General features: G+C 52.7%; 3 protein-coding genes across 12 annotated transcripts; 1 reads left to right on the forward strand and 2 right to left on the reverse strand.

The window, feature by feature from the left end:
- Positions 1-3,339: 3,339 nt before the first annotated feature.
- Positions 3,340-5,379, reverse strand: PSORS1C2 (psoriasis susceptibility 1 candidate 2). The gene is made up of 2 exons (XM_024557597.3): positions 5,233-5,379; positions 3,340-4,623 (listed from the first exon to the last, which is right to left on the reverse strand). The coding sequence occupies exons 1-2, from the start codon at positions 5,282-5,284 to the stop codon at positions 4,268-4,270; spliced, it is 408 nt and encodes a 135-aa protein (XP_024413365.2). The 5' UTR covers positions 5,285-5,379; the 3' UTR covers positions 3,340-4,267.
- Positions 5,380-7,328: 1,949 nt separating this feature from the next.
- On the reverse strand, positions 7,329-21,138 carry CCHCR1 (coiled-coil alpha-helical rod protein 1). Of its 10 annotated transcripts, none has more exons than XM_024558006.3 (18): positions 21,009-21,138; positions 19,911-19,977; positions 19,620-19,833; positions 18,118-18,421; positions 13,996-14,159; positions 13,762-13,897; positions 13,530-13,640; positions 13,189-13,338; positions 12,630-12,740; positions 12,407-12,513; positions 10,169-10,281; positions 9,962-10,007; positions 9,680-9,816; positions 9,381-9,569; positions 9,201-9,302; positions 8,103-8,254; positions 7,837-8,005; positions 7,329-7,591 (listed from the first exon to the last, which is right to left on the reverse strand). In XM_024558006.3, the coding sequence occupies exons 2-18, from the start codon at positions 19,924-19,926 to the stop codon at positions 7,479-7,481; spliced, it is 2,334 nt and encodes a 777-aa protein (XP_024413774.2). In that variant the 5' UTR covers positions 19,927-19,977; positions 21,009-21,138; the 3' UTR covers positions 7,329-7,478. The 10 variants fall into 10 exon arrangements, with proteins under 10 accessions (XP_024413774.2, XP_024413773.2, XP_024413772.2 ...); XM_024558005.3 differs by having other exon boundaries at positions 19,911-20,025; positions 21,018-21,122; XM_024558004.3 differs by having other exon boundaries at positions 21,018-21,114.
- A 224-nt stretch (positions 21,139-21,362) lies between these two features.
- Positions 21,363-24,496, forward strand: TCF19 (transcription factor 19). Its single transcript, XM_045193476.2, is given in 5 exon segments — positions 21,363-21,516; positions 21,937-22,400; positions 22,402-22,492; positions 23,384-23,936; positions 24,185-24,496. Coding segments are annotated over 4 exon segments (1,023 nt in total). The 5' UTR covers positions 21,363-21,516; positions 21,937-22,253; the 3' UTR covers positions 24,417-24,496.
- Positions 24,497-26,525: the final 2,029 nt, after the last annotated feature.

Here is a 26,525-nt window from a genome sequence, read left to right on the forward strand (position 1 = left end):
CTCCTGCCTGGCAGCCTGTCCTCCTGCTGTCTCCTCCTCCTGGAAGCCTCCCCAGACTGTTCCAGCTCCCTCCCCTTGGCTCGCATCAGAACTCACATGTCGACTGCCAAGACTATCACCTTGGCGTCTCCTCGTGTCATTATATAACTATCTACAGCCCTACTGTGTGTGACATTATTATTTAAATTTGCATGTAAATCCTGTCTAACTCAGTTTAATTTTAAGCTTCCTGAGAGTGAGAACTGTATAATTTTATTCTTTATACTCTCCTGGGGTTCCTGGCATTGGTGAACATATTAATGGTATAAGATAATAACTGAATGAGTGAATGAATGAATGATGGACTCAGACCACTCTGGGGCCTGTTAAATTCTTATGCATTCCAAGATTATTTCTAAACTCTAAACTTATGGGTTTTCTCTTTCTTTCAAAGTGGTCACTTACAGGTTTTGATGGGAGTTACCATATAAACAAACTGGGTCCTAAGGGATGAATTTTAAGGTCTCGAACCCTCAATTACTTTTTTTTCTAGTATAGGAAAATGGGTTTCTTATTTTTTCTGTATCCGTTGCTCCTCAAATTTTGATGAGCTATATTTTCTTCTTTAAAAAATATATTTTATTAATTATGCTATTACAGTTGTCCCATTTTTCTCCCCTTTATTCCCCTCTGAACTGTACCCTCCCTCCCACCATCATTTCCCCACCTTAGGTCATGTCCATGGGTCGTACATATAACTTCTTTGGCTTCTACATTTCCTATACTATTCTTAACCTCCTCCTGTCTATTTTGTACCTGCCATTTATGCTTCTTATTCCCTGTACCTTTTCCCCCTATCTTCCCCTCCCACTCCCCCGCTAATAACCCTCCATGTGATCTCCATTTCTGTGATTCTGTTTCTGTTCTAGTTGTTTGCTTAGTTTCTTTTTTGTTTTTGTTTTTTTAAGTTCAGTTGTTGATAGTTGTGGGTTTGTTGTCATTTTACTGTCCATAGTTTTGATCATCTTTTTTCGTAGATAAGTCTCTTTAACATTTCATATAATAAGGGCTTGGTGATGATGAACTCCTTTAACTTGACCTTATCTGGGTCAAGTTAACTTGACCTTAACTTGACCCTCTATCTGCCCTTCCATTCTAAATGATAGCTTTGCTGGACACAGTAAACTTGGATTAGGTCCTTGCCTTTCTTGACTTTGAATACTTCTTTCCAGCCCCTTCTGGCCTGCAAGGTTTGTTTAGAGAAATCAGCTGACAGTCTTATGGGAACTCCTTTATAGGTAACTGTGTCCTTTTCTCTTGCTGCTTTGAAGATTCTCTCCTTATCTTTAATCTTGGGTAACTTAATGCTGATGTGCCTTGGTGTGTGCTTCCTTGGGTCCAACCTCTTTGGGACTCTGAGCTTCCTGGGCTTCCTGGAAGTCTATTTCCTTTGCCCAATTGGGGAAGTTTTCCTTCATTTTTTGTTGAAATAAGTTTTCGATTTCTTGCTCTTGTTCTTCTTCTGGCACCCCTGTGATTCAGATGTTGAAACATTTAAAGTTGTCCCAGAGGTTCCTAAGCCTCTACATTTTTTTGAATTCTTGTTTCCCCATTCTATTCTGGTTGAATATTTATTTCTTCCTTCTTATCTAAACCGTTGATCTGAGTCCTGGTTTCCTTCCCTTCACTGTTGGTTCCCTGTACATTTTCCTTTATTTCATTTTTCATAGCCTGCACTTTTTCCTCTATTTTGCACCCATACTCAACCATTTCTGTGAGCATCCTGATTACCATTGTTTTGAACTCTGCATCTGATAGGTTGGTTATCTCTTGAGTGCTTAGTTCTATTTCTGGAGCTTTGATCTGTTCTTTCATTTGGGCCATATTTCTTTGTTTCAGTGCTCTCGTTATGTAGTAAGGGGCAGAGTCTTAGGTATTTGTCAGGGAGGGGCAACCCACGTTGCTGCACGGTGTTGCTGTCTATGGGGGAGGAGTCTGAGAGGGAACAATGCCACTTGCTCAGCTCTCTGTTCACTTTCAGTCCCTTCCCCCACTACCCACAAGCAAAGTGGGCCCTTCTGGTGCTGATTCCCAGGTGGGTGGGTTTGTGTACATTCTAGGACCCTGTGGGTCTCTCCAACAAACTCTCCTGTGAGGCTGGGAGTTTCTCCTGCTGCCTCAACCCCCACAAGTGTTTTCAGTCAGAGGTTTTGAGAATTTAATTTCCCTGGGCTGGAACCCTGGGTTGCACAGTCTGTCTCACTCCCCAGTTGTTCCTCCCAGTTTATCTGCACACGAATGTGGGACCGCCCGCTCCATCAGCCACCGCCTTGTTGGGAGTCCTCTATGCCCCAGCTGCCCGTCTTCACCCCTCCTACCGGTCTGGATGAATGTTTCTTTAACTCCTTGGTTGTTGGACTTCCATACAGCTCAATTTTCTGGCAGTTCTGGTTGTTTTTTGTTTTTAAATTTGTTGTTGTCCTTCTTTTGGTTGTGCGAGGCGGCACAGTGTATTCCCCTATGCCTCCATCTTGGCCGGAAATCAAAACCTCAACTTCTTTTAGCCTCTCTTCAATCCTCCACCCTGGTCAGTCACTCGGTTAACAGGCCATTTGGATCTCTGGGCTCCTGCCCTTTGAACTTTTCTGCTCAAATACTCCCTTAAAGAATTTCAAAGCCCTATATGCCCCTCACATTCTTATGTCAATAGCTAACATTTTTCATTATAAGTTTAAGTATTGCAAAGGGTATACCGTACAGAGAATTGTAATTACTTGCATACTAAACTCATTTCTTTTCTTTTTTTTTTTTTTTCATTTTTAAGACTTTATTTTTAGAGAGAGGGGAAGGGAAGGGAAAAAGACAGGGAGAGAAACATCATCCATTGGTTGCAACTTGCAAGTCCCGGGAATCGTTTCAAACCGGGGCACCCCAGGAGCCAAACCATCAAACCAGTTTGTGCGAGGACGCCCAACCCACTGAACCACACCAGTCAGGGCAAATACATTGCTCTTCTCCATGTAGCAGATGGAACATGACCCCAGAGCATTCTTAACACCTTTTCACGGCGTGAACAACCCTGGAACCAGCAAACTTAGTTCATTTCTTTTTCTTTTTCAGTTGTTTTCCATTCCACTTCCCCTAGTTTTATCCTAATGAAATTTTTTCATTTTATCTTTTTTTGAATTTTATTGTATTTTTGGAAAGTCCTTATTGTATATCTCTGTACCAAAAATACGTGTGCAAATTGAAATTTATTTCCGGTGACTGTAAGACTCTAAGTGTTAAAAACAGTTATTCTGCAGTGGATTTATAATTATAATCATAACCAGACAATTGAGCAAAACTACAAATATTGACTGTGGTTAAATAGAACAAACTTTTATTGAAAATGCATCTCTCAGTGAGTTGGCAACAGCGGATTTCTATTCCCGTCCACTTCCGTGTGGCGGCTCCAGGAAGAGCTCTCTGGTCAGGTTCCGGGTGGATGACAGATCTCTGACTCTCTCTCTTGTAGGAGGCGATTTGTTACTGGAGGTGGGTACAAAGGAGAACAAGTTCTCCAACAGATTTATTTTAGAAAATGGGAACATATATTTATGAAAACCGATCCTCTTAAAACTTGGTCCCGTGCACACGCCCCTGAGAATGTGTCCATGTCTCACCAAGGGTACGCAAAAAGTATGAGCTATTGAATAGACTTAACTTTTCATTCTTCAAAATTAGGGTCCAGAAATCTGTAAATGTGGGTCTGAACGCCCTTGAAACTCTGACAGTTACATTTCCAACCCCCTGTGGCTGAGCTCCACATCCTGATGCATACTGATAAGCCAGGAGCTCAGATTACCTCCACATCTCTGTAAGTGTGTGGCTGTGAGGAGGGACCTAATCGTTGGCGAGAAGCAGCCGAGAAAACATGGGTTTCTTTTGTTTATTTCATGGAAGCGCCATCCTCTCCTGAAGGTTCCCAGCAGTAGGCCACCAGGGGACAGCAGAGAACACAGAGGGGTGGGGGTGGGGTGGGGGGCGGGTCCCTGGAGCCCCAGGGTGGGGAAGAGGAGGTGGAGACAAGTAGATGAGACAACCGGACCAAGGTCAGGGGGTATGTTTGTGCTGTCAGAGAAAAAGCGAAGGGAAATGTGGGGACCAAGTATGGATCTCAGGAGGGGACAGAAAATATTGAGGCTGCACCTTCGGTGTTCAGAATACAATTGAGGGCATGAAGAAGGGGAGAATTCAGGGGAATCCGAGGGTAGAGACGGGCTTGGGTGGCCTCTGGGAGATCTGGTTATCTGTAATCTTCCCAGGGTGGATCAAAGTCTGGCTCCTCCAGAGGCCCATGGTCCATCTCAGGGGCAGGCGGCCAGGGGTTTTCTGGAGGCTGGGTCCCTGCTGGCCAGGGATCATCAGGCAGAGGAGTGTGAGGAGGATCGGTTCTAGGAGGCTCAGGTGGCCAGACTCCAGATTCAGGCAGGTCTCTCCAGGGACGACTGGGGCCTGGAGGTGGGGGGTCTTCAAAGATAGGGGGTGCCCCTGGCCAGGGGTCACCCGGGATTGGGGGCCCCTGAGGCAATGTTGGGGAATCCTCCTCCTGTCCAACCTCTGAGGGTGGGGGAGAGAGGTGGTCTCCACTGCCTGAGATGCCTAGAGAGGAGGAAGAAGAAAGGCAAGAGCAGTGAGGGCCAGATGCAACCCCCAGCCAGCTACAGACCTAGGGGCACAGCCTGTCTGGGATAGAGCACAGCCCGAGCTGAGCCCACAAACAGACCTCAGAAGGAACTCCCAAGGAACTCTCCACACATTTACTTTTCTTAAAATAACATAAAAACTCTATCCTGAGCCATGAACTTGACCTTTAAACTGAGAGGACCCCCAATAAGCTCTATCCAACCATGGTTGGGTCATCCCACTGGCACGGCCCCTATGCTGGTCTGCAGCCCCCAGACAGTCTACACCTTGGCCATATGTGGCACCTCATGACTTCCCTCCTCCTCCACACAGACCTCAGCCCCCCACACCCCTGAATTCTGACCTAAATGGCCACCTGGAGCTACCTCCCGTCCACTAAGACATGTACTCTGAGCTACACGCACTTCCTGCATCCCTTTAACTCTTCCCCTCCCAAGAATTTCCGGAGTCTTCTCTATCCCTATGCATCCAATGAACCCCCCTCCTTCTTAGTGGTCACTCTCTTCTCACCCTGACCACCCCCCATCACCTTAGATTGCACCCTGGCCTCTAACCCCAGCCCACCTCCAGTGTACAGGCAAAGGACCAGGATCCCCAGCAGCTTCCAGTTGAGCATCTTGGCTGTCTTCTGGCCCCCAAAGTCAGGGGTGGGCTGAGCCTGGGTGCCTGGGAACCCCAACAGGCTTTATAAGGAAGGCAGGAGGGGAGGAAGCCAATTTCTGGGGAGGGGCCAGCCCAGTGACACGGAGAACCCCATCAGAACCTGACTGGTCAAACCCGTTTGGAAGGCCGTAGCTGATGTGTAACCTCTGAGGTTGGCGTCCCTTATTTAGTCCCCAGCTCTGTGGATGACCGAGACCTTGGCTGCCCCACCTGTTTTCACATCCTGCTCACACACACCCTGCAGCAATCAGTGCCTGCCTGTCATCTCCATAATCACAGGGACGTCCACCTCTCATTCCTCGAAACCACTGCAAGCCCAGGAATGGGAGCAACCAGGTGTGGGCAAGCACACCCTAATTACAGGGCTGGGGCAGGACACCAGAGAGTGGGTCCCTTTCAACACCTGGGACGAAACCAAGAGGGTCTCAGTTAGTACAGAGCCTCCCCCGCCCCTGTACCCCACTTTGAGCCCTCCCCACTGGGGCTAGTTCTTTCCTGGAAATTCTTCCCTCTCCCCACCCAGGACCCACTCGAGCCTCTTTCCTGTGGGGGACCTGGGAAGAAATTCATCCAGGAACCTTCTGGGCTCGCTGCAGGTGAGGAAAGAAGCCTGAGGACATCCTGATTCCTTCTCCCTACCTCAGAGCTGCTCCATCCGTCACGGGCCCAGAGGCTCAGGCAAAGGCTGCTTCCACTGCCACCATGCCAGCATCTTCCTCCTCCCCTGAACCCCTGTACCCTGCTTCTGCTCCTCCAGCCCCTCGCCCCACCCTTGGCTCCAATTCTGCGTATCTCCTCCCAGCCTTCATGCCTTAGGTCTCAGTCAAGGCATCCAAGTCTCTCGGAAATCCTGCTAGAATTTTCCCTCCAGGAGGACACTCCTCTGCCTTCGGGTCTGATGAGTCTCTCAGAAGTAATGTGTCCAAAACAGAACTCACTCCCCCGCCAGCTGTTCCTTATCCGGTCTCTCCGCAGCAGAAAGGGACACCCCTGTCCCTCTGTGGCTCACCTCCCAGATGCTGAGCCACCCCACCCCCATGCTGGAGCATCCCTCCCCACCTCCCCCATACCCACATAGCTTTCATCTCCCCACACCCGCAATGTCCCCCCCCCCAGCCAGCCAACAGGGCTCTTAAAAACATAAACCAAATTGTGAGGCTGCTTCCCTGTTTAAGAAGTCCTGACGGCCCTAACCGGGGAGCTCAGCTGGTCAGAGCATCATCCTCATACACTAGGGTTGTGGGTTTGGTCCCCGGTCAGGGCACGAACCGATGAGTGTGTAAATAAGTGGAACAACAAATTGACATTCTTCTCTCTGTCCATTCTCTCTCCAAAATCAGTAAATTAAAAAACAAAAACAAAAACTACTGAGGGCTTTCTCCTGACTCAGACTAGGCTCTCCTGGCCTGCCCTGCCTGCCCTCCTCTCCTGCAGCCCCACCCATCCCCTGCAGGAACTCCTTCCAGTGGCAGCAAAACCTGCTGCTCCCCTCCACTCAGCTCTCAGCACAATGTCCCCTCCTCAGAGGCCCTTCCTGTCCCCTCACCTAATGCCGCCCCGGCCCTCAGCCAGCTTCTGTCACATCACTGTTCTTCACTGTCTCCTCAGAGCGTCTGTGTGAAATGCCCCCGGCCCGTTCGGGCACTTGTCCATCCTCGGCCGCCCCCACAGTCAGCAGCTGGGGCAGTGACCCGCCTGTCAGGACCCCACTGGGCCCCGGAGCCGGGACACTGCCTGGCTCAAGACTGCTGCTGAATATTTAACCTTCCTCACTCTAGCACTGATACCTTGCAGAGGTAGAGTTCTAAAACTAGAAAATAAAGAAAACCTGGAGCTTTTCAGAAAACTTCCCAAGCAACTTGGAAAGGGTTGTGAAAAAGGTACCACCTAGAGAAAGCTGTGTACGGGAGCACCTCTCACGTTTTCCGGGGAGGCGGCTGCACGGAAAAGTCCCTTGCGCCCCCAGAGACCACATGGCCAGGCAATGGCTCCTACTGCAGTCACCTTTATTGAGGCACAGACTTCGCAGACACCTGGGTGGGTAGTGTCCCCAAGGGCAGGCCCCACAAACCTCACCCCACTTCTCCATGATCCTACTGGCCCCCTGGGCCCCCCTGAGCTCCCAGGTGCTCCCAGCGCCCAACTGATCAATGGTGGACAGAAGCAGAAGAGTTCTGGTTGTCTCCTTGAGAAAGAGCCTCCTCTTTGGAAATGGCCTCACTCAGGCCCTGCAGGTCATCGAGCAGGTCACAGAGGGATCCTGAGAAAGAAGACCCCAAGGGAGAGGAGCCGGACAAGAGAAGGCTGTCATGGTTACGTGCAGAAGAACAGGGCTGCCACAGGGTGGAAGGATTATGAGGGAGGAGGTTCTCTGGTTCAAGGCAGGCACGGATAAAGGAGGCTGAGGGCCTCCAAGGGTCGCAGAGAACAAGGCTCATGCACTCATGTCTGGGGCAGAGGTTCCGGAAGTGCCCCCCATCTCTCCCTTCCTCCTGAGACCATTACCCTTTATGGTCTTCCTGGGGGAGAGTGCGGCTGCTGGAGATCCAGGTACTGAAGACACTGCCAGCCTCGGGCTGGACTGCACAGACCTCCCCTTTTCCAGGGAAGGGTGAGCTGCCACCAGCCGCCGCTGCTTGTAACGGGAGAGGAGACCCTCCTGCTGTAAGGTGGCCTGGGACGGAGAGGGTTAAATGCCACCTAGCAAGGGCAGAACCTCCCCACACCCTACTCCCCAACCAGCCCCAGGCCCCCCACCCCCCACTCCGTACCAGCAGGAGGTTCTTGTCCCTCTCCAGCTCCTGCAGGCGCTGTGTCAGCCGCAGCCCCTCCTCCTTCCGGGCCTCTTCCTGCAGGCGCCTAAGCTCCTGGTCCCGCTCCTTTTCCCTGGCGGCTTTGCGCTGGATTTGGCGCAGGGAGACCACTAAGGGGAGCCAGGTCACAGAGGGGACAGGTGTGGGGCAGCCCAGAGGCAGCACGGCACCAGCACAACAAGAGTAGAATGATGGGCAGGACCACAGGGCCCGGCCTGTGACTCAGTCTCTTCTGCACAGCGGGAGAGGCAGCTGCCGCTCTAAGACCCCGGGAGTCTGTGAAGCCACAGCTCCTTCCCACCCCAACCTTCCCGGAGTCCCGCAGGGGACGTCTGGATGGGGACTGGATACCAGATCTTGTGCAACTCGTGTTCTTTTCTCAAAGGGTGACAGTGGTACTGGGGTTGTACAGGAAACTCCCCTCTTCGCAGGAGACGAAGGTCGACAGCCAATGACGCTTGTAACTGACTTTAAGTAATTCCCCCAAACGTGTATAGCAACATGTGTGTGCAGAGAAAGAGCAAGGGTGGCGAGGGGTGAGTGAGCAGCACGGCTGTTCATCGCACGACTCTTTGCTCTGGCGATGTGTTTGGAAGTTTTCCTAATACAGAGCTGGCAGGGGCCCTGGCTGGTGCAGTTCAGCGGACTGAGCGCTGGCCGGTTGCTGGTTCAATGCCCTGTCAGGGCACATGCCTGGGGTCCCCACTTGGGGGCGTATGAGAGGCAACCAGTGTGTCTCTCCCTCCCTTTCTCCCTTCCTTCCCTTCTCTCGAAAAATAAATAAAATCCTTTAAAAAAGGGAAAGAGAGAAAGAGTTGGAGGTGATCAATGGTGGGAGATGTCAGATGGCAGTTGCCTTTGCGGAGGGGCCTGACCAGGAGGTGCTCCGGGTTGGTCACTTGGTCTGGGTGCTGGCTACCTGAGTGTTCGCCACCTTAGAACCCGGCTGTGCCATTCCCTGACAGCTTCGTCACCTGCACACTCCACAGAAAGCGTCACAGAACGCTTCTAAAGTAACCTGTCTCCACACTCCCTGGTCCACCCGGCAAACCTCACCGGCCTTGGCGTGCTCCCTCCGAGCGTCGTTCAGCCTCCTTTCTGTTTCGGAGAGCTGTTCCCGCAGCCGGGACTCCACTTCGGCCACCTTCTCTTGCAGAGCTGGAATGAGAGTACACACGGGGTGCGTCGGGGAGCCACAGCCCACGGCGCCCCCAGCGTCCATCTCCCCCTGCACACCTTGCCCATAGGTCTCCTGCTGCTGGGTCAGCTCCTGCCGCAGACTGGCAGCCTCCTCCATGCTCTCCTGCTGGCCTTGGCGAGCTGCTTCCAGCTGCAGCCCCACACTGGCCAAGGACTCCTGGGTCTGCCGCAGCTCCTGCTCCAGCTGCTGGGCCACTGAACTCAGTTGCTGCCGCTCTGCCTCCCCTGGAAAGGGGTGGGCTCCCTCAGGCCTCTCCATGCCCTAGACCCCAGCTCTTCCCTCCTCCTCTCCACCCCCAGTGCACCTGATGCAGGGACCCCTGGACCAGGTGTACCTTGCTCCCGGGCTCGGCCCACCTCCTGCTGGATGATGTGGGCACTCAGCTGCAATTCTGCGTCCAGACGATCCCGTTCTTCCCGCAGCTGCTCCAACTCGAGGCTCACATCCTCGGCTGGTGGGGGTGGCAGGCAGCTGAGACAGCATGGGGAAATCACCCAGCTGCCTGACCCTTACACCCCCATCCCTCCTCAGTCCTATTGTTTCGGGTCCCAGCAACCAACCATCCTGAAAGTCCCACCACCATCCTCCAATCCCTCTCAAGTGACCCAAACTTCACCTCTCCTGGCGCAGATGAGCAAGGGCCAGTTTTCGAGCCATCAGGCCTGGGGGTGAAGAGGCAGACAGCATCCGAGGTGAGTATGCGGAGGAGAGGGGAGACGGGAAGTAAAGGAGAAAGGGAGGCGTGGACTGGTGAGACGGCAGAACATGGGCAACAGAGGGCTGGTGGGGCAGGGCATGGCTGGTCTGGCAGTCGCCTACCCACCCTGAACGGTGTGGACCTTGCGGACGGCATAGCTGACTCGGCTGCTGAGGCTGGGCAGTCGGGCTGTGGCCCGCTCCACCTTGGCCACGGTGTTCTGGAGCCAGGTCTGAAAGCTGGACAAGGAACAAGGCCACTGACCCTTCAACCCCACATCACTCACCAAAGGACTTGGCCTGCCTCTGTCCTGTACCGCGATGACAGTGGGGGCAGCATGGAAGGGAAATTGGAGTCAGAAAAAAAAAAAAGCTGCAGCCAAGTTGTGTCCGGCTCAGCCAATAAACAGGAGAACCTGAGGCTTAAGCCCGTTAGTGCTTGTCAGATAAAAGTGATCCAGTTGCACCCTGGCTGGTGCGGCTCAGTGGACAGAGTGCAGGCTGCAAACCAAAGGGTCGCTGGTTTGATTCCCAGGCAGGGCACAAGCCTGGGTTGCGGGCCAGGTCCCCAGTAGGGGGCGTGCAGGAGGCAACCACACACTGAGCTTTCTCTCCCTCTCTCTGTCCTTCCCTTCCCCTCCTTCTGAAAATAAGTAAATAAAACCTTTTAAAAAGAGATCCAGTTACTCATAAGAAAGCACAGCTATTCTTGGTCCCCAAGACTATAGTAAGCTTTGTCTCTGGGCCCCAGCAGTAGAACAGTCATGAGGTTCACGGGCACAGCTTCTCTGGACCCAGCTGCCACCACACAGTCGAGGTGAAATAAACGTGGCCCTGTGGGGCTAAGACGAGGGCCCATAGGCTGGCTAATCGCTGGCTGATTTAGGCTTTTCCACCTGCAGGCTCCTGGATGCCTCTCCAGGTCTGGGGATACTCCTGGTGTATGCGCCACGCTTGGGTGTGTGAACTTGCGGGCATTTTTCTAAGGAAAAGAGTCCACGGCTTCCGTCAGTTTTCTAAGGGATCCCCTGCCTGGACACAGCAAACATCAAGGGACTGTGTGCCTACGCGTACAAGACCAGTGAAGTCAGCTGGCTGTGCCCCGGGCGAGACCAACATGACCCCTGGGGCAGGAGGCTGGGCATCCAGGCCCAGGACTGGAACTCCCCAGCAGAGCCAAGTCTTTGCCAACAGAAAAATAAGCAGAAAACAAAGGCTGAAGGTTGCATCCCAACCGCAGAGCGGAGACCACTTTTACTTGAAAGCTGTTTGGGTGACTCCAACACCTTCCGTGGCCCCCATTAAAGCCATTTTCTGCTGGCGTCTCCAAGCCATCTGAAGACTGTCTGTCTAACAAACCTGGCAACAGGCCGAGCCCGGGGCGCTTCAGGCCTCGCGGACTTGCTAGCAATTGGTTATTAGCAAGATCCTTTTCAGTGGGGTCCTGGTTCCAAAACAAAACCCTGTCTGCACGTGTCTTTCTGTTCCCTCACGGGTGGCCGCACATGCGATGGACTGAACCCAGGCGGTGCTGCCTTGCAACTAGCCTCTCTAATTCCATGCGCGCTTGAAAACTTCCCTCAGGTCAATTAGTCCCCAAGGTGCAATCCACCAGAACGGGACAGTGGGCAAGGCCCATGCTGCATCACGATTTGGTTACGGGGCCCGCGGAGAAGAGCCGAGGTAACAGCAAACATTTACAGGCACAGGTGACCAGCCAGCAGAGCGCTGGGGCTGCACGCAGACCAGGCACCTCCGTGTCCCAGGCGAGGAGGGCCGGCACCCAGCACCAAGAAGCCTGTGCTTCCCCTCACAGGTCTTTCTAAAGCTTGTATAAGGAGGAGGGAAGAAAACGCTGAGGAACTTGGTATGAGACACAGGCTTGCAATCGATTAAGAAAGAAACCATCATACATTTTAGATGGACTCTCTGTAAGCCAATGGTGTACAGATTTAAAATAAATAGACAAGTTTTTCCAGCTAATCAGGGCATGCCTGCAAAATGTTAAAGAAAAAGAAAAGACCAAGCACCCACACTCCCCATCCTGCAAAACTGTGAAGGTGGGATTCTCCTAGTGCTCTCTTCAGCTCAAGCTGTCACTGGACCGAGTGCAGGGGGACGCGTCACCTCACCTCCAGCCAAACATGCCACCGCAGTCACCAGAGACCCTGGCGTCAACGTGGAGAGGGTTACCCCAGAAAAAACACACAGGAACTTTTACAGGGCTGAATCCCTCCAGCTCTGCATCCTCTAGCTGGAAAGTGGACAGCTTTCCAGCCACTCTCGCCTGAAGCTCTTAAACTCCAACGTCCCTGGGAGGCAAGAGAAGCAGAAAGCCTACCTCACCCACCCCCATCCCAGACACCTGCTGACAGTGTTGGCCACAAGCTTCAGCTGCTCCTCAGCCACGGCCACCTGCTGCTGCCCCCGGCGCCAGGCCTCCTGGGCACGGCTCAGCTCCATCTGCAGGGCCTAGGAGGGAGGTGATAAAGGAAAGGATCCCTTCCCTGGGGCCCTGACCCGTGGACCTGGGGTCTCCCAGGCCTCCCTTAGCTCCTGCCTACTGCATAAACGGACCAGACACTGACCTTGGTGCCCATCCGCTCCACCTCCACCTGTGCAGCTCTGTCCTCCAGGGAGCGCTGCAGGATGGCCTGTTCCTGACTCTGGGCTGAAGTTCTTTCCTGGAGCTCTGCCACCTGGGGGAGGGGAGGAGGCAGGCAGGGCACTGGGAATGAAGGGGCTGCGGCAGAGGTCTCTGAAAAAACACCACGCAGGGAGACAAGAAACTTGGGCTCCTCGGCACGGAGATTGATCTAGGTTTCCTTCCAAAAGCATGTTCCACACGCTCACACCTTGAGGACCTGCCCACCCACGCCACCCCTCAGAGAAGTAGTTCCTCACCGTCCTAAGGCTGCCCTCCAGTCTCTGCCCCTGATCAGTCCCCCTTTCCTTCACGACACACACACTTGCTCGACTTTACCTAATTGTCTGCCCACACTGCCTCCTCCAGACCCTAAGCTCTATCTTTGTTCAGGGCTGTTCCCAGCGCATGGCAGCCACTCCGTATACCGGCTGAATAAACGCTACCCCGTGGGTAAGGAGCAAGTTGGGAGGAAGAACACGGAAAGGAAGATGCCAAGTGACCTGTCCCTTCAGGTGCTGCATGCACGCTCCGTGCTCCAGCTCCTGGGCCTTCAGCTGCACCATGAGGGCAAACACCTTCTCCCGCCAGCGCTTCAGCAGGGACTGGACCTTCCTGGGCAACTCGGGCTCCAGGGAATCTGAAGGCTGAACCTGGGGGACAGAGGAAATGGAGACACTGTGGGCTCCTGGTGGAGCAGAGGAAGGTGATCGCATCCTGGTTTCTCTGTGCTGCCCAAGTAACAGGAGCCACAGCAAGGAGAGGTGTGTGTGCAGGGAGGGAAGCTCTCGGCGGGGTCACACCGCCCCCCAACCCACAGGGAGGCGCCCAGTGAGGGACCTACCTTCCTGGCCAGCTCTTCCTCCTGCATGGACAAGATGTGGGTGAGGCTTTGCACACGCACCTGCAGCAGCTCCGCTGTCGCCTGCAGGCTGTCCCGGTCCTCCTGCAAGCGCTGCCGGTGGGACAGGGTGCACAGTGGCCTCTCTGTGCCCCTTCTCTCTGGGGCACCCCTCCAGGCCCTGAGGCCCCCCATCCCATCCCACCCCTGTGCCGTCCTGGCCCCACACTCTCACCTGCACAGTTTCTACGAGGTCCTGTCGCTCCAACTCCCACATCTGGCTGTGGGCCTCAGGGGGCACTTGTTCCCCTACGTACCTCCTTAGGTTCTCCACCAAGGCCACCTGAGCCTCCAAGTCCTCTTGGGTCTTGCTAGGATTCGGGTAGGAACAGGAAAGCCATCAGCAGGGCACCTTGGAGACCTGCCCCGCCCACTAGCTGCTGGGCCGCCCTTGGGCCAGCCCACTTACCTCAGCTGCTTCCGCAGCAGCTCAGCCTCCTTCTGGGCCACAGCTAGTTCCTTGGCTTCTGCTGCCCTCCTGGTTTCCAAACTGTTCAGAGACTTCTCCAAGCCCTCAGCTTTGTTGGTCAGACTGGAAAGAGCCTCCTGGCGAGCCCGTGTCAAGGAGGACAGCTGCGGAGAGAGGGGGCTCAGCAGGGGCTGGCTCACCTCCACATGTGGGCTTTCCAAATCTCCCCAGACTTTGGCCTTGTCCCCTCCCACTTCTGAGACTTTAGACAACAGCCCAACACATCGCCCAATGCTGCAGAGCAAATGGACTGTCCCTGCCCCCATCACACTCCAACTCATCAGCAGTTCCTGTTAGGTCTTCCCCCAAGTCCTACCTTCACTTCTCTGCCTCCTCTGCCACCGACCTGAGGTGGACCGCCCTCGCCTCCAGCCTGGACGACAGCAACTATCTCCTGACCAGTCTTGTGAACCCCCAGCGGTTCATCATGGCCTTCCAAGCAAAACCCCGCTTCTTCCCTCAGCCTGTGAAGCACCCACGCCTTGGCCTCTACCCACGTCTCTGAGCCCGTCCACTGTGGCTCTCCTGACCCTACACATCGCCTCCTGGGGAAGGCAGGGCCCTCCAACCCCAGCCCACCACTGCTCCGTCCTGCTGCCTGTTCGTGTCCTTCCAGCATTTATTGTCATCTGAGATGGCCTTGCTATCTGCCACAGCCCAACTGGAAGGAAGCTCTAGGAAGGCAGAAGTCGCATCCTTTTCTTGTTGTACCTCTCAGTGGCATCAGGGTCACTGAGAGTCGTGGGACAGACAGAAGAGGGAACGCACCTGCCCTAATCTCCAGTCTGTCCCCTTTCCTCCTATTTCAACAGCACAGAAGGAGTGACATAAATCACAAATCTGATCATGCTATTTCCGTTTTAAACCTTTTACTGGTTTCTCATCATTCTTACAATAAACTTATGAATGGACCGCCGAGGCCTTGCAGCCTGCACTACCATCCAGAGCCCCTCAGCTCCTGCACTCAAGCTCCTCTGCCACCTCCTGCCCCACGTGCTGCCTAGGGTCACATCAGCTCCCACTGCCAACCCACATGCCTCACCAGCCAACTTCTATTCAGCACAAATGTCAATTTTTAAAAGTATATTTATTCATTATGCTATTACAGTTGTCCCATTTTTTCCTCCCCTTTATCCCCCTCCACCCTGCACTTTCCCTCCCTCCAGCATTCCCCCCCTACTTAGTTCCTGTCCATGGGTCATACATGTAAGTTCGTTGGATTCTATTTCCTATACTATTCTTAACCTCCTCCTGTCTATTTTGTACCTGCCATTTATGCTTCTTAATCCCTGCACCTTTTCCCCCATTCTCCCCTCTCCTCCTCCCCACTGACAACCCTCCATGTGATCTCCATTTCTCTGATTCTGTTCCTGTTCTAGTTGCTTAGTTTCTTTTGTTTTTGGTTTTCAGATTCACTTGTTGATAGTTGTGAGTTTGTTGTCATTTTATTGTTCATAGTTTTGATCTTCTTTTGCTTAGAGAAGTCCCTTTAACATTTCATACAATAAGGGCTTGGTGATGATGAACTCCTTTAACTGGACCTTATCTGGGAAGCACTTTATCTGCCCTTCCATTCTAAATGATAGCTTTGCTGGATACAGTAATCTTGGATGGAGGTCCTTGCCTGTCATGACAGTGAATACTTCTTTCCAGCCTCTTCTTGCCTGTAAGGTTTCTTTTGAGAAATCAGCTGACAGTCTTATGGGAACTACTTTGTGGGTAACTGTCTCTTTTTCTCTTGCTGCTTTTAAGATTCTCTCCTTATCTTTAATCTTGGGTAACTTAATGCTGATGTGCCTTGGTGTGTGCTTCCTTGGGTCCAACCTCTTCGGGACTCTCTCAGCTTCCTGGAAATCTATTTCCTTTGCCAGATTAGGGAAGTTCTCCTTCATTATGTTTTCAAATAAGTTTTCAATTTCTTGCTCTTCCTCTTTTCCTTCTGGCACCCCTATGATTTGGATGTTGGAACACTTTAAGTTGTCCTGGAGGTTCCTAAGCCTCTCTTCATTTTTTTGAATTGTTTCTTCATTCTGTTCCAGTTGAATGTTTATTTCTTCCTTCTTATCCAAACCGTTGATTTGAGTCCCGGTTTCCTTCCCTTCACTATTGGTTCCCTGTGCATTTTCCTTTATTTCACCATAGCCTTCACTTTTTCCTCTATTTTGTGACCATAGTCAACCATTTCTGTGAGCATCCTGATTACCAGTGTTTTGAACTCTGCATCTGATAGGTTGGCTATCTCCTGATTGCTTAGTTCTATTTCTGGAGCTTTGATCTGTTCTTTCATTTGGGCCATATTTTTTGTTTCAGTGCTCCTGTTATGTAGTAAGGGGCAGAGTCTTAGGTGTTCACCAGAGCAGGGCAACCCACTTTGATGCTCAGTGTTGCTATCTGTGGGGGAGGGGCCAGAGAGGGAACAATGCTGCTTGCTCGGCTCTCACCTCACTTTCAGTCACTTCCCCCAATACCCACAAGCAAATTGGGCCCTTTTGGTGCTGGTTCCTGGGTGGGTGGGTTTGTGTACGTTCTAGGGCCCCATGGGTCCCTCCAAGACTCTTCTGTGAGACTGGGAGTTTCTCCTGATACCACAACCCCCACACATTTTTACAGCCAGTGATTTTGAGGCTTTTATTTCCCCACGTTGGAACCCTGGGTTGCGCGGTCCATCTAGCTCCCCAGTTGTTCCTCCCAGTATCCGCACGTGAATGTGGAACCCCCAGTCCACCAGCTGCCACCTTGCTGCGTGTCCTCTCTACACTGGCTGCCCGTCTCCACCCCTCCTACCAGTCTGGATGAATGTTTCTTCTTTAACTTCTTGTTTGTCAGATTTCCATACAGTTCGATTTTCTGGCAGGTCTGGTTGCTTTTCGTTTTTAAATTGGTTGTTGTCCTTCTTTTGGTTGTGCAAGAAGCAAAGCCTTTCTACCTGTGCCTCCATCTTGGCCATAAGTCCTGAACTTATCATTAAGCTTCTGTCATGAATTGAAGGCCATTTATACTTTTCTTTGATCTCATTTGTCCATTTTCTGACTGGATTGCTGATTTCCCCTTACCAATTTCTAGGCACACATTATATAGTTGGGATATCAGCCTCTTCCTGTGAAATGAGCTGTATTCTTCCCTAGTTTGTCATTTATCCTTTTATTTTTATTTTATCATTCTTAAGTTTAGTATTGTAAAGTCAACGTGCCAATCTTTTCCTTAGTGGCTCTGGACTTTGATTCATATGCAAAGAACTTCCCCATTCGAAGTTACAAGGAATTCACCCAGGTTTTCTTCCATTGTCTTTATGGTTTCGTTTCTCAACATGTCGATGGTGACCTTCCTAACTCCCCTATCGGCTCAAGACTCCTTTGTCCTTCTTCTAAGCACTTCTCCCAACTGCAGGTAATTACTCAGGATTAAATCCATGTTGAATGTGTGCTCCCCACTAGGCTGTCGGCTGCACTCAGAAGGGCAGGGACTCACTGATGCACTCAGCAGAGGCCTGGTTCCTATCTTAGGGATGGAAGAATAAGCTTCCCAGGCCACCTTAGGACCACCTTCCCCAGAACTCCCCGATGAATTGGGTACCCAGAGTGAAGTAGGAAAACAGACTACTTTCTACTAGTAGCAAGGGGAAGGAGGGCTTCAGGTAGTGAGTCCTGAGAGCAAGAGCAATCTGAGGCCCTGGCAGGGGTGGCTCAGTGGATTGGGTGCCGGCCTGCAAACCAAAGGGTCGCCAGTTTGATTCCCAGTCAGAGCACTTGTCTGGGTTGCAGGCCAGGTGCCCAGCAGGGGGTATGCGAGAGGCAACCACATATTGATGTTTTTCTCCCTCTCTTCCCTTCTCTCTAAAAATAAACAAATAAAATCTTTAAAAAAACAAAACAAAAAGAGCAATCTGAGTAGGACCAAAATACTAAGGTCTCCCTCCTTTCAGGTCATGTTTTACTCGCTTCACCCAACATTTTCTCATCACTCCACTGCTCATCAGGGACTTTTCTTCGATATGTGCTCTCTGCAGGGAAGCCACTGCCCACTTCCCCACTGTGAAGCTGAGCCCTTTCCACTGCCATTCACCTGCTCCTTGTGCAGCCTCTGAACTTCCTCCAGCTGCCGCTGGCTCTCCTCTTCCAGGTTCTTCCGGACAACCTCAGCCCCAGTCAAGGCAGCACGCAGGCCCTCGGCCTCAGCTCGACCAGCCTTCTCTGCCCGTGCCAGAGCCTCCAGCTCCACAGCCTGGGCCTCCAGCCTCATCTTCTGCTGCAGGGAGGTCTCCCGCAGGACCCGAACCTCCTCCTCAAACCGCCGCAGCTCCTGCAGCTGCCGAGAGATCAGCTCAGCCTGCTGGCTCAAGGCCTGTGACCCCTGTAGCTCCATGGACCTTGAAAGACAGGTTAGCACAGGTGAGACCTGTCTCTGGTACTGGTAAGTGGCCATGGGCATGACAGAGACAGAGATAAAGTCGGGCCATGGGGATCTCTGCATTTCTACTACCACTGTCATTCCTTAAGGCCCCACTAAGTATATTAGGCCTGGTGTCTGGGCTCACACGACCTAAAGGCTGAGATCATGAAACACGGCTCTCTAGAGAGAGCTACATAGAGACTGATGTCTTAACAGCAACTGTGCACATCATTAGGCCACACATTCTGAAACGAAGAGGTTGGAAGTATATGCAGAGGCTTCTGAATCTGATTTAAGGGCAAGGAGAAGTTGAGGAGATGTGGAGAAAGAAAGCTCAGGGCTTCCAGTATACGGCAAGGCCAGGTACTAGCAGAAAACATTTACTGAGGGTTAGGTATACTATATGAGAGGCCTGGGAGGACACTGCGTCAATCAATGACATAGTCCCAACCTTTAGAGAACAGTCTGCTTACTGGTGTCACACAACGTTTAAAGCAGCTTATAACACGGCTCTTGGCACAGCCCCTTCAGCTCCCTCACTGAGGCCCACTGGATTTTTAGAGGAGGGAACTGTAGCCTCCATAAGTTAATTGACTGGCCAAAGGACCTGCACTGGCAGCCAAACTAGAAACAAGCTCTGCCTCCTGACACCGGCTCCAGAGCTCCCCTTTGGCCATCGTGCTCCTTCCTCTTTGACGGGGTCCAGGGTAGATCCATTCACAGTCCCACCCTACAGCACAATGACACCATGACATGCCACAACATCAGGGAACAGACACACAGGAAACACCAAGAATAAGAAGTTTTACGGACAACATATCAACAAACAGCACAGCCAGCACCAACAGCATGTACACAGAACGAGTCCGCCTAGTGCAGCACATGACTCTAGTCTGAATGTCTCCATCTTGCCTTGTTATGATCAGCCTGTCTCTTCCCTTAGGATTTTAAATTCCTTGATATCAGGATTTCTCCTGTTTGTTTTGGTTTTTTTAATCCCCATCCCTAGAGTCTAGCATGCTCTTATCATCATTTACGCATCGTAGGCACCAATAGTTACTACAGAAGAATGAATAAATTATGGGACTAAGGTCTGAAACAGGGTAGGGAATCTATTCCAGTATCGAAGGGTCCCTGGCCAGCAACCCTGAGAAAACAGCGGCAGTGGACCCTACCTGCCTCTCTGCCCCGGCTGCTGCCTGTCGCCAGAAACATCCTGTTCCCACATGACCACTGCAGGTCTCTGGCTGTCTGGCCGCCTCTCTGAGACTTCTTGATGGGCCAGGGGCTGGACCAGAGGGATGTCTAAGACCCAGTTGGGAGCCATTCTTGGCAAGGTTGGAAGGGGCCGAGCTTGGAAGTGGGACGGGGGAATGAGCCCAGTGGAACCTGAGGAATCATAAAGAAAACACTGGTCACTTTCCAGTGAGAGAAAATCACCAGTCCCCTTGCCATGTTCCACTGACCTGAAGGTCGAAACATTTCCACATTATTTGAAGTCTCTAGATCCTGTGTCCAGCCATCTATGTTCTCCTGGACAATAGGAGAAACAAGGGCACTGCAATTCAATTTTCAGGTCACCTTCCAAAGAGAAAGCCCCTAAAGTTAACAAAGTCATAATCCTCAAATAACAAGTCCACCGGATTCTAAATTCCTCTTTTCCTACTTCCGGAAAGAAGTAGTAAATACCCAAAGATCACTTGCTTGACCCAACCTGGTTCCTGATAGAACCATGGCAATAACCATGAAGTGGGAGGGGATTTACTGAGACAGGCTGGCTGGTAGGCTTTACTCCAACTTTTAGTGTCTGGGCAATGCCTTTACCCTCGCCCTCAAGTTTCTACAGTCTGCCATTCCTGGTCACAGGTGAGAAAGGAGATCCGCAGCGCAGCGGCTGTGAGCCCAGTCTCCAGAGTCCCCTCCATGTCTTGGGGAAGCCCATCTACACACCACCAAGCCAGGATCCCTGGGTCACTCGCTACTAAAGCGCTAGCCCAAGACTCTGCCCCAGATGGACAAGGTCCCGTGTCAGGCAGGACGGCTGCCCCAGGACCCTTGGGAATCCAGGGAGCCTATCCCTGGGCAGAAAAGCCAGCTTCCTGCCCTCTCTTCCAAACCCCTCCAGCAACTTCCTTCTGTTCAGCGTCCATTCCTGTCGCCCACATCCCTCACTCCAGAGGCTCTGCAAGGTCTCCCACTCTTCCACCCAAATTCACCATCTCCCCCCAGTCTGGGATCCCTCCCCCGCTACAACCTAATCTGCTTTTTCCTCCGAAGGCATTGCTCTGCACTCTCACTCTCCCTCATCTCGGAGCAACAGCAAGCTCCCGCCTCCCCGCACTCACGCGGTTCTCAGCCCTCCACTCTCAGTGGGACCCTGAGCGCTAAAGCTGCTCGGACCACCTCGTCAGTCCCTTCGCCTGGGCCCCATCCCCTCTTCCACTATGAACCCCGGAACCCACTCCCGAACCCTCTTTAAGCCCCTTCCCGCCCCAACCGACGCCTCCCAAAAGTCCCCTCACCGGGCACAGGAGCCCCCTTGGCCCTTTGGCCACACCCCTTACACTTCGCACCAGGCGAGTCTCCGCCCCTAACTGCGCCTTCGCAGAGCGGCCCCGGTGGCGGGAGGCTCAAAAGCCAGGTTTCACCCCGGAAGGGGGAGGGGAACAGGTGCACGCAGGCGCAGTAGTGTCTATAGCCGGGCCCAATTACCGCGGTGGGTATCTCCGCGCCCTGGCGGCTCCTCCCAACTCCAGGAACCCGGGAAAACCTGTTAACTAATCAGAAAAGGTGGAAAGAGGGACTTGAGGGCCCTGGCCAATAGAACGGAGGAGGCCACAGGAGCCGGCCAATCAGAAACGGCATAGGGAGCGGGCTCGCCGAAGCGAGGGTAGGGCCCGGGATTCCGAGGGCGGGGTCGGGACTGCCCGCGCGCGGAGGCCGTGCCCCTTCCTGGCCCGGACTCCCGGCTGTCAAACAGCTGCGGAGCGCCGGCCGGGGCCGCAGCCCGAGTCCCGGACGCCGCACAGGCCAGCGCTGCCTGAAGAGACCACTCCGAGACTGCACCTCGCGGTAGATGTGACACTGGGCTGGGCGGGCAGGGAGAAGGCTAGGTTTTCCTTGCATGGTCTCGGGGAGCTCTGCTTTATCCCATTCGAAGAAGCTGGGAAGCTGGGGGTTAGGTCCAGTTTTTTTGGAGAACATAGGGACCCGTTTGAACTTCCTTTCTGGGGGCGGGGGGTGACAGTGGAGTCACTTCCCAAGGGGGTTCAAGCTAACTAGTTATGAGTGAGGGGTTGGCCGCAAGAGCGAGGCGTGGGCGTGCGGGAGGGCTGGCTACTCTATTTGGATAAGTATGTCTGCCAGGAAGAAGCTTTTCTCCAAAGTACATTGAGGTGACAAGTTAGTGTTGCACGGAAGTAGGAGCTCCCCGCATATACAACTAGTTTGCAATTCCCCAGAAGCTGCCTAATGGTATGTTGCCTTGCACAGATTGACGTCTCCTGGCCTGAGGTTCTGATTCATCCAAGGTGCCATAGGACGAGTTCGTTTTTTGCACTGCCTCGGAACCTTCCGCAAGTTTTTCAGCTTTGACGCTTCTTGACAGCCAAATTTGCATCGCGTGCCTAGGACTCTTGAACTCTGAATTTGCGCTGCTCGGGGACTGTGCTTCAAGGTTGAAATTGCACAAAGGATAGCTCAAGGTGGCATCACACGGAAAGTGAGCCTAGGCCACCGTGCATGGCTCGGGAGTGGGACAGGTGACGATCCCCTGAAGTGGAAGAGGTGGTGTGGAGTGAGCACAGCCCATGCTGCCCTGCTTCCAGCTGCTGCGCATAGGGGGCAACGGGGGCGGCGACCTCTACACTTTCCACCCTCCAGGCGGGGCTGGCTGCACCTATCGCTTGGGCTGCAGGGCCGACCTGTGTGACGTGGCCCTGCGGCCCCAACAGGAGCCCTGGCCTCATCTCTGGAGTCCATGCGGAGCTGCACGCTGAGCGCCAGGGTGAGGACTGGAGAGTCAGCCTGGAGGATCATAGCAGCCAAGGTGAGCCGTGGGCAGCAGTGCGGGGCCTGCCTCCCGAACCCCTCCCTGTCAGGTCTGATGCACAGGGTAGTGCGGACCTCGCTCTTTCCACCAGAAGCATGCAGTGTCAGCTCTGCAACTCTTGGCCTGCTGGTCCCCATTTAGCTCCTACAGGGGCTGGGAGGTGGCTCCACAGCCTGGGGCAGCATCAGGGAAATATCAGTGGGGATGTTCTGTGGCCACTGGGGGACCCAAGCTCAGACCTGGCTCAGTTTTCAGACTTGCTGGGGCACCTTGTTCCTGGTAGGATATGCTGAATTACGTTTCAATGATATGGATGTGACCTCCCGGATGCAGAGGTCATTGCCAGCCTTAGGCCTGTCACTTCACTTCTCTGGGTCTTAGTCTCCTTTTAGGTAATATGGAAGGTCTTTATAAGGTCTGTTTGGGAAGTGTGTGGGGATTGGATAACTATAGTTAACTATTCATTTAGCACGTACTGTTCAACCAGGCAGTTTTAAATGCATTGAATATCCCCACTTTGCAGACAAGGAAAAAGGGGCACAAAAAGGTTAACTTGTTCAGGGTCCCAGAGCTGGTAAGTGGGAGAGTCGAGAGTGGAACCCAGAGTCTGAACTATGCTGAGTTGGAGCTGGATTAGTGAGCATTACTGAGAACCGGGCCTCAGAAGACTGGAGACTGGATCTGTTCCCTCCCTATGTCCTGTGGGAAGGCATGAGCATCACATCACATCTGCTGTCACCTGCTGAGGGGCTTAGAGTGCCAGCATTTGGTGACAGGTGTCATGTGCTTACGTTCCCCAGGAAAGCAGTCAGGGCTGGATTTCTCCACTCCTAACTGGTCATTTGCTTTTGTCATTCCTGTATCTGTCTGGCGCCCCACTATCAACAGGGACTTTAGTCAACAATGTCCGACTCCCAAGGGGTCACAGGCTGGAACTGAGTGATGGTGACCTTCTGACCTTTGGCCCGGAAGGGCCCCCAGGAACCAGCCCCTCGGAGTTCTACTTCATGTTTCAGCAAGTCCGAGTAAAACCTCAAGATTTTGCTGCCATTACCATCCCACGGTCTATGGGAGAAGGAGGAATTGGAGCTGGTTTCCGGCCCATTCTGCCCCCCCAGGGAGCTCCACAGCGCCCCCTCCTCACCCTGTCTCCTGCACCAAAAGCCACGCTGATCCTCAACTCTATAGGCAGCCTCAGCAAGCTCCAGCCCCGGCCCCTCACCTTCTCCAGGAGTGGATCACAGAGCCTGCCTGCTTGCACTCCCCCTGGCGAAGGGGGGATCACCCCTTCTGCCCCAAACCCAAGAAATAGGAGGAAGTCGGCTCACCGAGTGCTGACAGAATTGGATGATGAGAGACAGTCTCCTGAGAGCCCCCCACCAGTCCTCAGAGAGCCCAGGAAGAAACTCTGTGTAGAGAAGACCCCACTGACACCCAGTGGGTAAGTGGAGATGGGTGTCTCAATATTTCACTGCCTTTTGCTTCTTTTAGAGCCTCAGGTTGGGAGACAGCCCCCTGCTGGTAATGGAGATGGGCGGTGGACAGAAAGAATGACAAGAGTTGGGTTCGCTCTGCTAACCAGGCCTGCCCTTAGTCAGGTCAATCTATCTGGGTCCACTCTCTTGTTCAGGTAAAGCTCTAGGCTTCTCCGACAGGTTTTCAGTGACCCTGGCTTTTGTCACTCTTCAGAAACCAACCTTGGCATCCTCTGAAGCACCTAGTGAGCACCCACACGACTCCTCCTGCTGCTGGGGGAGGGGAGCCCTGTGCAGCGCCTTGATGCTGCCTATCCCAAGGGACAGTGGCCTGGGTTCAGGATGATGGATGTGACATCTGGTTCCATATGGCCTGTATTGGCTGCAGCATCCAGGCTGCCAGGCATGTCAACTTCAGGTGCCCAGGGTGTCACATGGGTGTCTGACCTAAGGCTCACCACCAGGGGGCCAGAAAACAGCTGGTACCTCCAGGCCATGGGGGGACACAGTGGAATGCCAGCAGGTCCTAAGAAGTGCCTCCTTCTCCCCTTGCCTCCCCAGGAGGAAATGACTACAGGGCAGGGGTCCATTGCTATGGATTCAAGGTCTGGAACAGGCCCTCACGGCAAAGGTGACTGAAGAGATGGTTTCCTGCCAAAGATAATGCTGCCTTCAGGAAGTTGCCAGTGAGCTGGGAATTCCCACTATTCCAAGTCCAAGGTCCTGTCACGGAGCCTAGAAAATCTGTGATCACAGCACTCTCAGCTGCTGAGACCACCCATTCCTGGGAATGTGTGAGGCCCAGAGCTGAACAAGTGAGTTCTCAACTCGGACGGCACCACTCAAGGCGTTCTGGGCAAACCTAGGGCTCAGCCCCCAACTGTAGCCCTAACACTTGACCATGTCTGTGGCCTGGCTTTTCGGAGGTTTGCTTTCATCTCCAAATAAAGAATGCGTCTTATGCTCCCTGCTTTCCATTTCTTGGGAAAATGGACTTGGAAAGGTTTGTAAAATGTGAATTCTTAGGGGAAGGGGCGATGAACAGAAAAGGCAGAGAAATACAAACCTGCTCACTGAAAAAATGCAAATATATGTGATGAGTTGGAGGTGGGAGATGGAAAAAAAGGAATCCAGGTAATTAATGATTCTAGTTTAAGAGGAAACATCTACTGCCCTTAACATTAGGTGGCTGGGGTGTGGTCAGTTTCATCTACATGTTTCACCAGTACAGTCCTACCTCAGAGATACGGCGGGTTCAGTTCCAGACCACTGCAAAGTGAGGCGGAAACTTTTTACTGGTGGAGGGTCGTGGCTTCAATTCGAAAAGACCCATCTGTAGCCTGGCTGGTTTAGCTCAGTGGGTTGAGTGCGGGCTGTGAACCAAAAGGTTGCCGGTTCAATTCCCAGCGAGGGCACATGGCAAGGTCCCCAGTAGGGGGCGTGCAAGAGGCAACCACACATTGATATTTCTCTTCCCCTCTCTAAAAGTAAATAAAAATCTAAAAACAAAACATCTGGTAGGTGCAATCAAACAAATACGCCTGTACTACCAGGGAAGAGAAAAAATGTGGGTAAACCAGCTAGAGCGGATGCTGGCCTGGTCCAGTGTATCACCCCATGCATGTTACATTTTCTTCTGTGAGCCTCACACCAGCCAAGACGCTTGTCAAAGCAGCTCTTCCTGGGAAACCCTTATCTCGATACAGTCTATTGCAACCTGTATGTCTGTCCCATTTCCACTCCTACCTAGGTTTGCCCACACCAAGGCAACAGTTCCAGAGCGAGAACCTCCCATCCCACCCCCCAGCCAGGAGCAATGGAGCAGGGACTAAAGCATGAGGGGTATGCTGAGTCACCCATGGACAGGGTAGGCAAAATACCTTGAAGAGAAACCAAATAGATCCTGGCATCAAGAAAGCACAATATGGTGCCCTGGCTGGAGTGGCTCAGTGGATTAAGTGCTGGCCTGCAAACCAAAGTGTCGCTGGTTCAATCCCCAGTCAGGGCACATGCCTGGGTTGCAGACCAGGTCCCCAATAGGGGGCGCGCAAGAGGCTACCACACAGGGATGTTTCTCTCCCTCTCTTCCTCCCCTCTAAAAATAAATGAATAAAACCTCTTTAAAAAAAAAAAAAGAAAGAAAGAAAAAGTACAAGATGGCGAGTTTCTAGCTGGGGCTCTACGCAGAAGAAAATAAGTATCTAAAGCCTTGATTTCTTAGTGTAGCGCCACCGAGGCCTTCCTAAGTAGCGTGGGGAGAGCAGCAAGCCAGCTCCTAGTAGGGAACGGGCTACATAGTATCCACATCTGTGGGCAAAAATAAGGTGTTTAACTCAAGTTCCCTGGGATCCCATGTCACAAGTTTTAAAGAACTAGCTCGTGCCTCTAAGGACCTCTACAAATAAACTTGGTTGCAGTCCCAGCTCTCCCTGACACTGTTATGTGAGACGGTTTGGCACTTTGGCCTCGGGGTCACTTGGGTCTGACAGCAGTTACCATCTACTGTTGGGTACCTGCACACCCTTTCAGTAACCAGAGGATAAGCCAAAGCATCC

Source organism: Desmodus rotundus, chromosome 11, assembly GCF_022682495.2.
Source record: "Desmodus rotundus isolate HL8 chromosome 11, HLdesRot8A.1, whole genome shotgun sequence".
Lineage (NCBI taxonomy): Eukaryota > Metazoa > Chordata > Mammalia > Chiroptera > Phyllostomidae > Desmodus > Desmodus rotundus.